Consider the following 16148-nt stretch of genomic DNA (forward strand, 5'->3'; position numbering starts at 1 on the left):
GGGCCCCTCGGCGCAGAGCCCCTTCTCTGCCCGCCCTTCCCTGGGGGGGAAGCAGCAGGGCACGGGGCAAGCTCGCTGCCGACAGGCCGCCGAGGCTGCCCGGCCGCCCGCGCCCCGCGGGCTGGGTCCGCCGCCGCCGCGGGAGAAGCGCAGCCGCGGGAGGGGGGAGGAGGGCGGCGGCCGGAAGGTGGGACCTTTCCCACTGCGGGGCCGTGAGGTGGATTGGGGTGGGGGGGAACCCCTGCCCGAGGAGCAGGGGGAGTTTGAGGGGGTGAGGGCCGGCCGAGAGGTTTTGGGAGTGGGGCTGCGGGCAGGGGTGAGGTGAGGTGAGGTGGCGGGGGGCGCAGGGGGTGGCAGGCGTGCTGTGGTGGTCAGTGTGCAGGAGGTCTGCGGGCGAGCAGGCCAGCAAGGTGGTTCAAGGGCTGGAGCACCAGACAGGGCCAGGGGGTTGTCCTGAAAGCTGTGATTTGCCCTCGTTTTTAACCTTGCCTTTTGAACAGGTTCACTCAGCAGCATACCTGGCCTTACGGCTGCTGGAGCCTTTCACCAAAATCGGTGGGTGGGGAAAAAAACAAGGACAGAAGAGGAGAAGAGCGTGACGGGGACAGGAAAATCCGAGTGAAGGAGAAGAGCAGTGCCAGTGACCACAGTGCAGGACTCAACATGCAGACGGGGGCAAGCGTCCCCCCAGAGTGGTCCCTGTCTCCTGAAGAGGGTGAAAAACACTTGCTGACACTACAGACAGTGTGCCTGAAGGCAGAGGCAGAGGAAGAGGACTTGGAGGGAGTCTGCCAGATAACTGCCCACCCGCAGAAGAGCGTGGTGATAGCGGCGCTGGCCGGGGCAGTTGTGCTGCAGCCTGTGGTGCAGCAGGGGCAGGGTGTGCTGCACAACGTGCCAGCAGGCATGGCTGTAAGTGTGAGGGAAGGTATCTGTGTTTTTTATGACTTAGGGCTGACGCAGATTAACGTTTTGCAAGAAAAAGGGCAAGCAGCGAATTCAGAAAGCAAGCCAACAGAGAAACCACCAGGCATGCTACTGATTGAGGTACAAGTTCTGGATGAGGTGAAGATGGCAATATGTTAGCTGTTAGCTTTTACTATCACACTGATTTGGTTCTGACTTTAATATTATTTTTTCTAGGCATTCAAATGTGTTGGACTTAAGTATCTAATCCTTTGTACAGCTTTTTATAATTCCATCCCATGTTTAAAAAGGCAAACTAAAAATTTAGCCTTTCTGGATGAATAATCTGTTGAAGTTCAGACAAGTTTTTAATTCAGTTCGCCAGTTTGGTGCCATTTGGTTTGACAGCCCAGATCTCTCAAGTAGCATTAGACAATTTCCCTTCTTCCCCTGCATTAGTACAATAGAGCAGTCGTTGTTAAAGCTGGATGTGTAATATGGTCTCATTTGAAACGCATTTTATTAAAAGGACATGCAAACATTGGTATTTATCCTGTGCTAGCTATTGGTTTTATAATAAAATATTTATTTTCTCTTAAAACTCATGTGCCACCCTATATAATTTCTGAGGTATGGTCATATTTAAGTTTATCTAATGCAAAAAGTATCACAACCTTGTTAATTGCCGTATGACAAGGAAAAATATCTAAGCATTACAATTAGGCTGCAAAAGTCCTATATTAGTTTGGTAAAAAATTGAGAGCATACTTTCTTGTCATTTTCTTTTAAAAGGTAAATGTACTGCGATTAAATTTAAAATGTTTTAAAAAAATGAGGATATAAGGTTCTATGTTCTCAGTGCTGTAATCTTAAAATGGTGCTCTGAAATTTTAAGCAATATTTTGAAGAGCTAGGGCTCAATTTTGGTAATTGTTCACCTCCCAGTTAGGCTGCTGTATGTTAAATGCAAATTTTTTGTTGCAGTTTTGTCCATCACATTTAAGGCTGAAAATCAAAATGAATTAGTAGCTTGCATCTTGTTGATAGCTCAGGTGTTTTGCTACTAGCGACTACCTTTGATTAGGGAAGTTGTAAAACATTTTCTTTTTTAAATAGGTTGACAGAGATAATGATGTCATTGCATTTGAAAATAAGGACCAGCAACTGACCTCGTCTGAAGAGGGGGGAGGAAAGGAACTTTTTTTCACTCTTGGGGAAACAAAGAGCCAGAGCTTCAAAGCCAGAGATGATTTGTCAGACTCATACGATGAAGGTAAAGAGCAGGAATATGCAACTCCATCAGAACAAACAGTTGTAAGAAATCCCAAGAATCTAAAATTTCAGATTTGTGCTCCGCATCGGGAAAAAGGTAAAAAGTTAATAATCTTTGTAGTTCATTTTTAGATAACATACGTTAAGTTAGATTTTGAAGTGAGATTGAAATTTTCTATTGAATATTCACAGTGTTGTTAAGTTTAGATTAGGTTAAATCTAACATTCTGTGGAAATTTGGAAGAGGAATAATACCTTTCAGCCTTACGTGATAAAAGATACTTGTTCAGGCTGATGTCCTCTGTGTTGTGTTCAGGAGAGACATTTTGGATGGCATTTAGAAATTAATGGTCTTTTGAACAGTATGTGGTATTTGAAACCTCCAGGGAGATTTCAAAGTTAATAATGTATATAAATGTCTCTGAATAAACCTAACAATTTACTTAGTCTTTCTTAGTTCCGTCATTCAGCTTCAAAATGTGCTTGTTCGGGGGTTTATGGATGAGCTTAGAGTGGTTCCAAGTTGCTGGCTGAGGGTGGTGGGCAAGTATCAATGCCTGTCAGCAAGGTATCTCCCAGAACCTAGAGTAAAAGTAACAGAAAATGGCTGATTTAAGATTTTAGGAACATAAAAGTATGTTGCAGAAGTTAAGGACTGACTTAGAAGGCAACTGTTTCCCTAGAAACTGTATGTCTGTACTGTAAAAGTTGGATGACATCAGTAATGTTGAAGAATCTGTAAATGTATGTGTCGTAGTATCTGGATATTAAGGTATCTTGGCTGAGGTTGTTTAAAGTATGGATATTGTACCAATTGTTAATGTCCCTTGGTTTAGTTACTGCGTTTATAGGAAGCACATTTGAGCAGCTTTAAGAAAGCTAACAATGTTCTTTTGTGTGGGCATGAATCCACAATGAATAAATAACAATAAAGTGTTTTTGTTTGCTGTTATTGAAGTGAAGTGTTAGCTGCACAACTCTGTGTGGTATAAAGCATTGTATAAGATACATTTTGGTCTCAGCATGAAAATCATTACAGAGAGTGCACTTGGGAGCTGAGACAACTGTTCTGGAAAGGCTCTTCAAATATGACGTATTTGCCATTTCACAGTTTCAAATCTTCTTCAAAACTGAAAGTGTTGCACATTTACTCTTAACTTGTTAAGCTCAAAAGAAATTCATTACTGCTGTGCCATGAACTTGGAAATGTTATGTAATCCAGAAAGCATAACTTTGTTCTGTGACTTCTTCAAGGAATTGATCTTTTTTTCCTCAAATTCAACTAATAATTTTAAAGAGGCTTTTACATCATGATATTTTTTACATACACTTTATGGATTCAGGACTACCAGAAAGCTGAGAATAGCTTAACCTGCCATTTCCAGATCTTTGAACAAGCTTACTTAGTACTAATTATACAGCTGTCATCAAGAAGTGTGTTGCAGAGTTTGTATGTGCCTTGATGAACCATGTCTTAATGATGCTCTCAAGAGAGGAAGTTTCATTCTCTCTTGGAGGTGAGAGCTAGGCTAGGAGTTAGGTTTCCTGGGATTAGGTTCTAAACTGTGTCACTAACACATGGCACTATTTTTGGGGCAAATCACTTAAGTCTTAAATAATACAGTAATTTCTGTCTGACAGCTTGATTTTTTTTAACGTATTTTGAAGTCCTTTTATGTAGAAGTATGAAGTAGTTTTACACAACATAGAGGAACTATATTGAAATTGGTACTATTTTTTGAAAAAGTCAAGTCGTCATTTTGTGGCTCATACGATCTAAATATGTCTTTGCTCCCACAGGAGAGAAAGTTTTCAACTGTGGTTTGTGCACGTTCACCTCGCTCAGATTATCAAGTCTTAATCGTCATGTGAAAACCCATTCTGATGAGAAACGTCATGTGTGTCACCTCTGCCTTAAGGCTTTTCGTACAGCTACTCTCCTGCATAACCATGTGAATGTACATACAGGTATCTAACGTGTGAAAATACTTCATTTTACATATTGTCTGCAAAATTTAATTAACAGGCAAATGACTTTGTCTTAGAGCTGTATTCTGTGATCATTTTGTGCTCAGAAATTTCTCCGATTTCATTTGGAGTTCCACGCTGAAAAGACATGGTCTGTAGTTAGTAACTCTCTGTGTATGTATTCGTTTATTTTGTTAAATACCATTCTAAAAATTTTTGTAAACTGAATATTGACTTCAGTTGTGTCTGATTCCTACGTGCCTAATAGAATTTTTTGTAATGTTTTCATTTTGCTATATAACCATATGAACCAAATCCATAAATTGTGTTTATAATAAACTTATGGTGTACATTTATTGTATATAAAAATTCAGAATCTCAGAAAAGGTTCTGTTAAAAAATTGTGCATGTTGATTTAAGGCAGACAAATCATACCATTGTGTTGTTAAATAAAATTCTAAGAAACGGTGTATTCTTACAGGGACCAGACCCTATAAATGTAGTGACTGTGATATGGCATTTGTGACCAGTGGTGAGCTTTCACGACACAGGCGCTACAAGCATACTTTAGAAAAACCTTTCAAGTGTTCAGTGTGTAAATATTCTAGTGTAGAAGTAAGTACAGCCTTACTGAATCTTTTGGGAGGGTTTGTAGGCTTTTACATACTACAATTTTAATGTACTGTAAAGTTACAACATTTTTGCACAGATTTTTAACCTTGAGAAGCTTCTGCTAAATTGGGACCTACCTGTGCATATATCATACTGTCTGTATCGTCCTCGGTTATTGTCAAATTTCTATATGAGATCAAGTCAATACATTACAGAGGTAGTTGCAGATGTTAAGCTACAGTATTAATACTTAGCTTGTGATGCGGATGCGTATACGCATTCTGAATTGAGAGGAATGGCCAAACTTGTGGTTGCTGTAATACTTCAATACTGTGAAAGAGGACTGTAGAGACTATAAAGGTACGGAGATCTGCTGGATCCCAGGAATCAGTGGCCCATGTATAATAGCATCAAAACAAAGACCACCAGGCTCTGCTAATGGCCTTGGGCCACAATGATGGGTTGAATTTCATTTGTCTGCTATGTTACTGCAGTATTAGTGCAAGATAGCTGATTAGTAAAACTTTGTGGTGGCATGCATTTCATTTCTGTGCACATCTTTTCATCCCCATCGCCCCTCAAAAAAGGAACGAGTAATCTGAATTCCTTGAATCCTTACTTTGTCCATGTAATAATATTTATAAATTAGTTGCTTCAAATTAATACTTGTACAATTATTTAGCTTTTTAAAATTAGTTACATTTTAAGGATGTTTTCTTTTTTTATTATGCTAAAATTGCTGCTGGACAATGTGTTTGTGTGAATTTGATCCTACAACAGCATAGTTGGTCCTCCTTTACACTTCTATTCCATATACTGTAGGACAAGACTGGCTAATGTCTAAAGTGAAGCTCATGCATTGTGTTTATACGCTTGATGATGTTTGGTTTTACAGGATTGAAATTTTGTTAATCTGGAAATAAAAAATGAGAGACTGCCTAAGGGTTCACTTGGAAGAAATAGGCTTTCAGTCAGGCATCTATGATTGAATCACAGTCACCTATGATTGAGTCACTGTCACAGTTTAGTGGATATTCAGTATCTAAATTTTTTATGTGCTGTGTCCAGATCTAAAGCTGTAAGCAAGCCTGAACTTTATTCCATGCACCTTATCTTATTAATTAGATTTTGGATAGCTTGCATCTTTAAAAACCTTGTCAGGTTATGTTAAAGTGTCCTATTCTTTCCCTTGTTTCGATAAGGAAGTATTCAGCACTGATTGCTGTTGCAGAACTCTCACTAATATTGCTGTAAGCTTTACCTGAATAAGGAGAGCTGAAGGAGCCCTCTAGTAATACCATGCATGTGATTTGACTTTTGTATAGCGAAGATTGGCAATCATGTTTAATTTTATTTAAGTGAATAGTGTTGTAGATTTGAATGGGTCTAGCAGTGAATTCATTAAGTATGTTTGTAAATGGAGGAACTGAACATTAGGTAATTCCTAATTTTTGCTTGCATACCTACAATATTTATGTAGAACATATCACAAGAACAGTATAAAAAAGTAGAACGAATTAAACTTCTGCAATGAAAGTGCTTCATTGGGATTTGAAGATGAATAAAGACTTTGGTTAATGAGTTTGGTCTTTCATTTATTTTCCCGAGTATTTTCAGGGAATTTTATGTTTGGCGTATCCAAGTAGCCTGAAGGTAGTAGGTATCCCCTTCAGCTGATTTAAAAATTCTAGCTTTTATGTTTTTCTTATAAAATTTCTTCTTCTGTTTATGTTGGCACTAAACATGGAAGTAAGATCATCTGGGGAAAGAGTACAGAAATGTTACCTAAAACCACAACAGGCTGATTGTACAGGGAAAAAGGGGCGGGGAGGAGGGCAGGAGAGCGCTAATTCTGGGATTGATGCAATATTTAAAATTGCAATAGATGTATTTTGTAAAATTGCTTATATTTTAATTATGTCTCTAATGTAAATGTTACTGCAGAAAATTTCTTATTTTTATACTAGGCAAGCAAAATGAAACGACATATTCGCTCACATACAGGAGAGCGTCCTTATGCCTGTGACCTTTGCAGTTATGCTAGCAAAGATGCATATAAACTGAAAAGGCACATGATAACTCATTCAGGTAGGACTCTGATGTAATGATCCAGTCTATGTCCTTAGGCCCTTAACATTCATAGGGTTAGAATGATCTAATTTCAGACTCTAAAATTAGCACTTTTTTCATTTGTGATTTTGAGTAAATACATGCCTGAATAACATGTTCTCTTTAAATTTTCTGGATTTGGCTATTGGAAGTCTAGCTGTACAGTGCTAGTAGTTGCGGTCTTGCTGTTCCTCCTAAACTATTTCTTATATTAGAAAAATATTTCATTTATGTGGTGGTGTTTTCTGTGGATCAAGTTGTCACTTTTATTTCTCAATTAGTTAATTTTATATGGAGATGTGTCTGACGGGGGAGTTTAAAATGTCTGTTCAAAACATGGACATCGATGTGGCCCCAGATTGCTAGTAACTAATTTGGTCAGCAAAGATTTGAATTGTTTTAACATTGAAAGCAATGTGTTCCAATCATGGCTCTGTAACATGCATGCCTTCTGAGAAGGCAGTTAGTATCTATCATATACTTCAGGGTTTAACTTAGCTCAGTTATGATATGTAATATATGTTATGATTAGTGTTTTAGTTTGAATCAGAGTGTGAGAATGTGGTTTGAATCAAATCTTCCAAATACCCCCACTTACCGTGCTTTGGTTCATATCTCAAGGCAGTTTGGTGCAATTAAACTCAGTTCTTTTTTAATGAGCATCAACCAGAAGAGTCCAACAGTGCTATCCAGTACTGGTAGGGACTTAGTCCACAGAACCAGACTGGAGCTGGTTCAAAATCTGTGTGCACGTTGGGTCCTCAGCACTAGCTGTTTCTCTCTGCTCTTATTGCACTGCACTAATTGCCAGTGTTGATGTAATTTTTGATGATACTTGCACCTGATGTGACTTTTTGGGGCAGAATGGCAAAAAAAGAATTTACTTTCTCTTCCGCCATTACCAATGGCTGGTGTTGAATCATTTTTATCATGATGTTGTTACAGCTGTTCACTTTCTCCCTTTGCACATTTGATAATTCTGCATTTTTGTATGTGAAATATTCAAGACAAAATAAAATTTAATTAAAATAATTCCTGATTAATAGTTCAGAATTATATTAATGGCTTTACGCTTCATCAGTTTGACTCGCAGCTTCTGGAAACCAAAATTTTGCATTGTAATCGGCTGTGTAAACTTTTTTAGGTGCATTGTCAACTAATAGTAACATTTTGGTTGGTCTGGAGACTGTTGTTGCTAGAACTTGGATGTTGAGATCTGTGGGAATTTTGCATTTGTATCAAATGAGTAGAGAGAGTTTCTAAGTGTATGTTATTTTAATATGTTTTTTATAGGTGAAAAACCCTATGAGTGTTATGTTTGCCAGGCCAAATTCACTCAAAGTGGTACCATGAAAATCCATATGTTACAGAAGCATGGAGAAATTGTGCCAAAGTACCAGTGTCCACATTGTAGTACCTTTATTGCACGAAGAAGTGACTTGGGTGAGTTTAAAGGGCAAAACTGAAAATGAAATGTAGAGATAATTAGAGGTGAAGTCTCTAATTTTCATTGCTTACAATGATACCAAATATGTTATATATGGCTTTATATCATTACAGAATATTTCTATGGAAAGTATATTCATTGTTTTACAGGTAAGTTCCTCCTGCAAGGAGATGTGGTGACATCTTGTGGTTGATGTTTTAATTTGTTTAAAATGCAAAGTAGCAAACATTTAGCTTTTTTTTTCTGCTCGATACCTGTGGCATTGTGACCTTCTGTTTTTCAGTAAGAAGGTACCTCACAAAAACCTAAGTCCAGGTTCTATTTAAAAGTTTTTTATCAAAGCCACAGAAAATAGTCAGATCTATATAAAGCCATTTCAGTTCTCACATTCTGTTTCTTTCTCAGCTCTAGTTAAAATGTCTATATGCGTCTAGCTATATGAGAAACTAAAATAGATTGAATGTTCTAATATACATGTTTTTTTGCATATACCAAATCAGCTTTTATCTCTTAATCTAAAATTGTACTGCGTGTTTAGTTGCTGAGCGCATTGTCCTTGTAATGTAAAGAAATACATGTAATTGCATTTGCCAGTAAAGTGCAAGTTAACTTTTAAGTTTGACTTCATCAGTCCAGCAGATAATGGTTTTACTATGCTTCAAGGATTCAAAACTCTTAGAATTCTAAATTCTATTACATCAATATCAAAGATTATTTTCTGGGTATATAATACTCATGAAACATTGAAGGTGATACAATAAACTCAAATGTCTCTTAGCTTCTTGGGGTCTTTTCCCAGAATGCAAAGAACAAACCACTGCGTAAGTTCATCTTCATTCTATATGCAGATAACGGAATTTTTCATTATACATTTCATGTGTAAATTCATCTTCTTTTCTAGGAAGAAAATGTTTTTATACAGATGAGAGTTTATTAATAAATCAGTATATTAGAAATACAGCATATTTACTGTATTTGAAGCAATATAGCTGACCAATACCAACAAAACCTATATAAAATTTTAGGTTTCCAGAAATACTTAGACATGCAAAGATGCCTTTAGCATCTATTTATATTTTCAAATAAAGATCCCATTGAAGTCTATTAAGTATTTGAAAGTAGAAGCGTAGAACAATTTCTTTGTTCATGTATTTTTGCACTTTTCATTTTAATATTGTAAATACTACTTTGGGTAGCATTTTCAAATGAATTTTTGTGTATAGATAAAAGCAGGCAGTTACTGGAATTTTTGAAAGGATTTGATTTATTAAATGATTTCCATTGAAATCAGTAAGATATAGGCTTGTAACTGCTTAATTTCTCTGGAAAGTTACAACATCTTGCTGCAACTTTAGTTATCTTAATCTAATTTGAAAAATTGCCTGTTTGTCAATTTTACCCCTACTGCAGAGAACACAAAGTTCTTTTTTGTGTTTTCCTCTACAACGTATGCATTACTCAGGGCTATGCACAGTCAAACTCTTGTTCAAAATGGTGTAAATAAAAAATTTACCATTAAAATTAATTGCTTTTAATAACTGTTCAGGTGTCCACTTGCGAAATCTGCATTCCTACATGGCAGTGGCAATTAAATGCAGTTACTGTGAAGCTGTTTTTCATGAGCGCTATGCTCTTATTCAGCACAAGAAGACTCATAGAAATGAAAAAAGATTCAAATGTGATCAGTGCAGCTACGCATGTAAGCAGGTATTTAAATTCACTGAAAAATTATTGCTTATTCAATTGATCGTTTGGCAAGATAGGGTTGGCTTTGGGGTTATATTTACCTTAAGAAGATAAAAACTTTTGTTACTGCCATCTAACTAAAATAGTGTAGTTATATTTATTTGCCAGATAAATGGTTCACAAATAAACAGTAAAATTGAAATGCTGGAAAGTCTGAGGCTATCTTCTTGATAAATCTTTTCTACATGAACTGCTTAGAAGTATAAAGTAAGAGCAATCGCTTTCAGTGACACTGTGATGAGAACAAAATATAATATTTGCGCATTAAATGTGATTTTCAGCAGCGTCACAGAATAAATTCAGTCTGAACTGAAAATTTTATTTTAAAGAATACATTTAGGATAGCATTGCTTTGGCCTTGATATGTTAGAATGTACCATTGCTCCATTCTGATTATTTTCTCTGCTAACCTTAATAAGGTTAGGAGGAAAAGCTCTGACCTTTTCCAAGTCAGTGGGCAGTATCCCAATGTGTTCCTCAGCATCTGCTTACAGTGGAGGATAATTAAGAAGCCTGTGCAACATCCTTGCACTTTTCTGTGTGCCTGTGTGTTTTTTTGAGCGTGTGTCACAGAGCTGGATAGTTATGTTACAGATATTTTCTTTGTTTCAGGAGCGACGCTTAATTGTACATAAACGAACCCATACTGGTGAGAAGCCCTTCACTTGCTTGTGCTGCAGTAAAAGCTTTCGACGGAAGCAGCTTCTCACTCTTCATTTTAGGAAGCACCATGATTCTAATATTAAGCCTACAGTTTATGAATGCCCTAAATGTGGTAAGGGCTATTCACTCTGGGTAAGATACTTCCTTTTAAGGAATCTCAGTGGAGTTATCTTTAGCTAAGTATTGCAGATCACATTGTCACAAAGGACTGAGAGTAAAAAGCAGTGTACTGGCTGGAATGTTAACTCCTTAATGCTAAGCCAGCACAACTTGTTTGTTTTCTTTCCCAAACATTACATGGTGGGATTAATAAAGAACTTTATAGCATTCCTCTTTAGGCAGAAAGTATCTGCCACATCATATTTTCAGGGTTGGTACCAGTTTGTACAATCCAGTATTGAAGTTACTAATGTTTAATACAGTAGTCTTAGAACAAATAAAAAGGCAGTGTGGAGGTATGAATTCTAAGACAAATTAAAGAATTTGGAAGGATAATTGAGGTGAAAGAGTGCTGGGACCACTTCAGCAAGGAAAGTAAGAAATTATTATTCACATCTTCAAAACCATACGCAGTGAGAACATATCTCTGGTGCACACTTCTAAAGTAAATGTAACCTTTTTTCCATATACAGATTTTGCATGTAAAACTTTATTGCTTATCCAGGAACCAGAAAATGATAAATTTGATTTTATACCCACCAAATGGCAATGTTCCTTTAAAGCAGAATTTTAATATGTATTCTGGAAAATCTTCAGGAGTTTTATGGAGGTTGTTAACTAAGTCAGCCTTTCACTTAGTGTTCCAAAATTGTCTGTCAGAACCATATTTGGTTTTTGTGTGTGTGTGTTAAAGTGCTTGCATACATTAATATTTGATTCATATATTTATGCTTCATTATGCTAACAGAATAATATGCATAAGCATGCTGAAAATTGTGGATTGGTGAGGGCAAAAACTGCTACACCCAGAAAAAGAAGCAAGGGCAAAAATAAAACCCATGAGAACCCAAAGCGTGTTAAGCAAGAAGGTAATCAGCGAATAAGTTAGAATTTAATCATGTAAATTAGAATCAAGAATAGAAGGCTAAGGCAGTGAATCTCCCCTGCTGTTTAATTACTGTTTCACAATGAAGCTAATTTAAGTGCTAATAATGGAAGAATACTTCAGAATAGTCTTTATTGTGTGTCAGAAATTCTTGTCATCTGAGTTGGCTCATTGCTCAGGTACCCATTCTGGGACTTCTGTTCCCCTGTTCCTGCAAATGCCTTCCTAAACTCCCTGCTTAGCAATGCTTACAAATGCGTTTTTCTTTTCCCTTTAACAAATTCCCTTTGCCTTTATAAAGGAGGATGAAACACATCATTACTGAGTTCAGCCGTAGTGAGTTTTCTTAAGAGCTCATGATTTATAATACAGTGCTTTAATACAGACCAGACTGAAAACTTTTCAATTTCAGAACTCAGATTGCATGTTAATCACAAAAGATCTAGCACATCTTAATAAAGAAATTGTTCATCTTCTTTCTCTCATACTCAGACCAGATAGTGATCAAATAATAATAAAAATGCTGCTGATGTAAATAGCTAGAGTCATTCTTCTGTCGTACTGTAGAGGTGATCAGGCCAGTTTATAGAGCTCTTGGTTCAGCATGTCTGTGCGATCAGAAACTCACTTGTAATTACTTAGGGTTACTCATTGTGGATAGCTCTTGAGCGCTGAGCATTTATTCTGTAAACTTCAGTATAAGTTGACCAAAGATGGTCCGTAGTTAAATCTCTTTCCTTCTCTTTCTTCTGCTTCCTCATCTTTTCTCATTAGGTTAAGATTCCCAGAAAGTGAGTAAGTTCAGGTTTTGGCAGACCAAAATGGTAGACTAGTTGGTCAGTTGATGTCTTGTCAGCAAGAACTCCACAGCAATAAGTGCAGTGCCTTTTCTATCTGGGGCATGCTAGTACGTTCCTGATACAATCATTTATGTTTTATCTTCTTCGCAACTCTAAAAACATATGAAGTAATTTTTTTTATTCTCTCAAATAAACCTTAGCCTGTTACGGCATATGTAGTAATATTGTAGCAGTTTCACCTTACAGTCTAAATTTGACCCAGGAGAGGTGTCTGCTCATAATTTCATTTATGTGCATTTCTGTTGAATTAGACAAAGCGCAATACACAATACTCAGTTAGGTCAGGCCATGGGCAGGAACCCTGTATCCTTATGCATCCTGCCTTCCCCTTGTCTGTTTGATCTAATGCTGAATCTCTGCACTGTTGCAGGGTGAGAGCTGGCCGTATGTTTCTGAGGTCACCTTCAGGGCCACCAGGGCCAAAAAAATAGCTTTGCCTGACCAGAACGTCTTGTCATTTTTTGTCTCTCTGCTTCCCAGATGCTGTGTGAAAGCCATAGTAGTCTCCTTGGTAGGATTCTTCAGGTAACTTTTACAGAGTAAGAGACAAGAATAGAGATACATCTAAGGCCTAGGTGTCCGAAAACCTTGAATTTTGGTATATCAGATTATATCTACACTGGTTTGTGGCTAATGACACTGCGATAAAATTTGACATAGTGCAAAGAAGAAATGTTGAAGCTTTTCTGAATCTAATGAATATATATCAGCAGCTGAGTTTACATTAGCATTGACACTTCTGTTTTCACTGGTAAGGCTGTAATGGTATGGTTGGAGAGAAACGTTACAGTTGCAGTGTTTATGTTTTTGCAATAATTAGATTTTGCTGTTTATTAATGTTTTGCTATGTGCAAACAATTTCTTTTCAGTATCTTGCAGATCCCTTCATATGGAAGCTTGATTTTCTAGAGCTAAGATAATGTGTCTTTAGATGTTGTTCATGCAAATAATCAGTCCATTAATTGACTCACACAGATATTAGAAATTTCTGTGCTGGTTCCAGAAGATTTTTTCCCAAAGTTGATGTTTGCCAGTATATGTCACTGTTCACTTCTTGCACAACTTGCAGGGACCTGTGGGATCCTGTATGTGGCTTTACAGAAGATTACTTGTGTGACTGGTGCTGTCAAGGATTTGCTGTTACTAATAATTAAAAAATAAAATGCATGTATATGAGAATTAAATTTCCAGTTAAATAATGATTAGTTTTCCTCTGATAAGAATACCATGGGTACTACTTACTAACATGGCTTGTAATGTAATATCCAACATAAAATATATTTATTCTCCAAATAAACTATAAAAGATATTGGCAGTATTTTCTCTACTAAAGTAAATTGCCTATTCATTAAATTTATTGAAATACTTACTTGTCTTTCTGGTTAATCACCACAATGTTTAATTTTTTTTGCAAAGTTGACCTGGAATTGTTCCAAGATGTCTCCACTGTGAAAAATGAACATTGCGCCAGTGAGATTGTTCCTGTTTTAGATGGAATAGAAACAGCAACTCCGAGAGAACAGAAAACAGAAATGACTTGTGAAATGATTCTCAACATGATGGACAAATAACGCACGAACAGACTCTGGTCTTCCTTGTTTTCACTGGTTGTAACTCACCGGTTCAAAGTGTATAACTATGTCCAGTTAGAAGGCTAGAAAAAACACTGGTTGAAAGCTCTTGAAGCCCTTCTGTGCTCGTTTTTCTTCTAGTTGCAATTTCTACTGTGTAACCTAAATAACATTGCCAAAGTGTGAAAGTTATAGGGAACCTTCACCTGTTTTATTACATACCTGTAATAACAGAATGAAGAAAAAACTAGCTAATTTCAGAGTAATTTATGGAAAAGTAGATAGGTTTGTTTCACCTCACATTTCATTTTTCTTCCAGATTTACTCACAGAATTGCATACTGATCTGAAGCAAATTTATTCCTCAGTAGCTCTATAGAATTGAGCTGCATGAACTTCAGTCTATTTGTACTTTCCTGAGGTGAGCACATGAAAGGCAACGATTTTTTAATGCAAGAAACATTTACTAGATCTGTTTTCTGCAAACGCTTTCGTTTCTAATAGAATTCACAATGCTAAAATACAATTTTGTGCTAAAAAGGCGCAGGGTTTTATGCCCCATACTTCTAGTAATTATTTAATGTTATTAGCTCCATTCTCTTTTCCCAGTGGTTTTCAATGGGTACAATGTCATTATCTTCAGAAGAGTTCCTTTAGTTTTACATCAGCATGGAAAATAGTGGCAGAAGCAGATCCCTTACTTTTTGGCTTGTTGTTAGAGTTCCTGCAGGCTTTGGGTATGGTTTCACAGCTGGATGATGCTGCCTGTCCTTTTTTCCCTATGTCCCAGGCATAATTTTCTTTCTTCTCTCTGTTTCAGCTCTAGCAACCATACGGCTGTAGGGTGAGTTGGATCAGCATGCAGATCTAAATAAAAACTAATCTTTTGTCTTAGTTTTGGTCAGATGAGTTATCTGGACAGACAGAGAGCTGCATGATCGTTAGAGCTGACAAAAATGAAGCAGCAGCAGTGTGTGCTGGTGTTAGAAGAGTGTGCAGGACCACCCCTTTCTGGGAATGCATAACTTTCTATCGCCTTAAGCTGATTATTTTTTGAGTGCAGGTGGTAGCTGTTTTCTTCCCCCATCCTTCCCCTTTAAACAGCCTTCTGGCAAGAAGGCTTTCCATGTAAGATTATGATCATACATTTAGCACTAGATCAAAAACACACCCATGACTTTGACTTTAATTGTGTCTTCAATAAAGCACATTGTATTATTTAGGAAAGTTCATGTTAATAGTACATTTAAGAATCAGAAATTTTAACTGTCAAATACTATTCTCTAACTTTTTTTAGGTTATAAGAACTACTGGTTTTACTGCTTAATTAATAATATAGTTAGAGTAATTACAGTAAGTACTATTGATTTTTATGATTAGATACAATGATCACAATTGCCGTTTATGCACTCTTCGCTCATTTTTTTTGTCATTTATAATTAATACTTGGAAGCCTGTTCATAAAATCTTAAATACTTCTAACATACTCATCTTTAATGCTGCTATTCTTATGTTATGTTATGTTTCATTATAAATAAGCACTAGTATTACTAACCAGTTTTAATAATATCAAGTCATGTAACAAGTAAGTAATTTTAAATAAAATGCCAAACCCTTATCCTAATTTCAAGATTAACATCTATGTTTAACTTCATTATAAGTATAATACAGAACTCTGCCAGTATAAATTTGTTTGGTTTTGCATGTTGAGCAAGCTATGTTTGCTAGTTATGCTGATGTGGTCAGGGGCAGTAAATTCTGCTGTGTGCTGTGCATCCCAGATGAACTGCAGTTTGATATCTAAATACTGGAAATTTTAACTTTTGTTACTTTGAAAAGTCTCTTAAAAATGAAAGCTTAGTTTTTTCCAGTTAGTATATTAAGTGAACAGCTTTATCCTATAAATCTTATACTTGATAACATGTCTACATGCCTGTTCTACTAGAATAA

At 36.7% G+C, this 16148-nt stretch overlaps 1 protein-coding gene across 7 annotated transcripts; it reads left to right on the forward strand.

Annotated features, from left to right (window-relative positions):
- Window positions 1–392: 392 nt before the first annotated feature.
- Window positions 393–15475, forward strand: CTCFL (CCCTC-binding factor like). Of its 7 annotated transcripts, none has more exons than XM_076352094.1 (10): window positions 393–1047; window positions 2023–2275; window positions 3979–4146; window positions 4628–4761; window positions 6726–6846; window positions 8161–8310; window positions 8428–8463; window positions 9861–10021; window positions 10673–10835; window positions 14045–15475. In XM_076352094.1, the coding sequence occupies exons 1-10, from the start codon at window positions 664–666 to the stop codon at window positions 14197–14199; spliced, it is 1725 nt and encodes a 574-aa protein (XP_076208209.1). In that variant the 5' UTR covers window positions 393–663; the 3' UTR covers window positions 14200–15475. The 7 variants fall into 7 exon arrangements, with proteins under 7 accessions (XP_076208209.1, XP_076208215.1, XP_076208213.1 ...); XM_076352100.1 differs by lacking the exon at window positions 8428–8463 and adding an exon at window positions 11631–11751 and having other exon boundaries at window positions 10673–10855; XM_076352098.1 differs by having other exon boundaries at window positions 393–912; window positions 14045–15474.
- Window positions 15476–16148: the final 673 nt, after the last annotated feature.

This window comes from Aptenodytes patagonicus, chromosome 14, assembly GCF_965638725.1.
Source record: "Aptenodytes patagonicus chromosome 14, bAptPat1.pri.cur, whole genome shotgun sequence".
Lineage (NCBI taxonomy): Eukaryota > Metazoa > Chordata > Aves > Sphenisciformes > Spheniscidae > Aptenodytes > Aptenodytes patagonicus.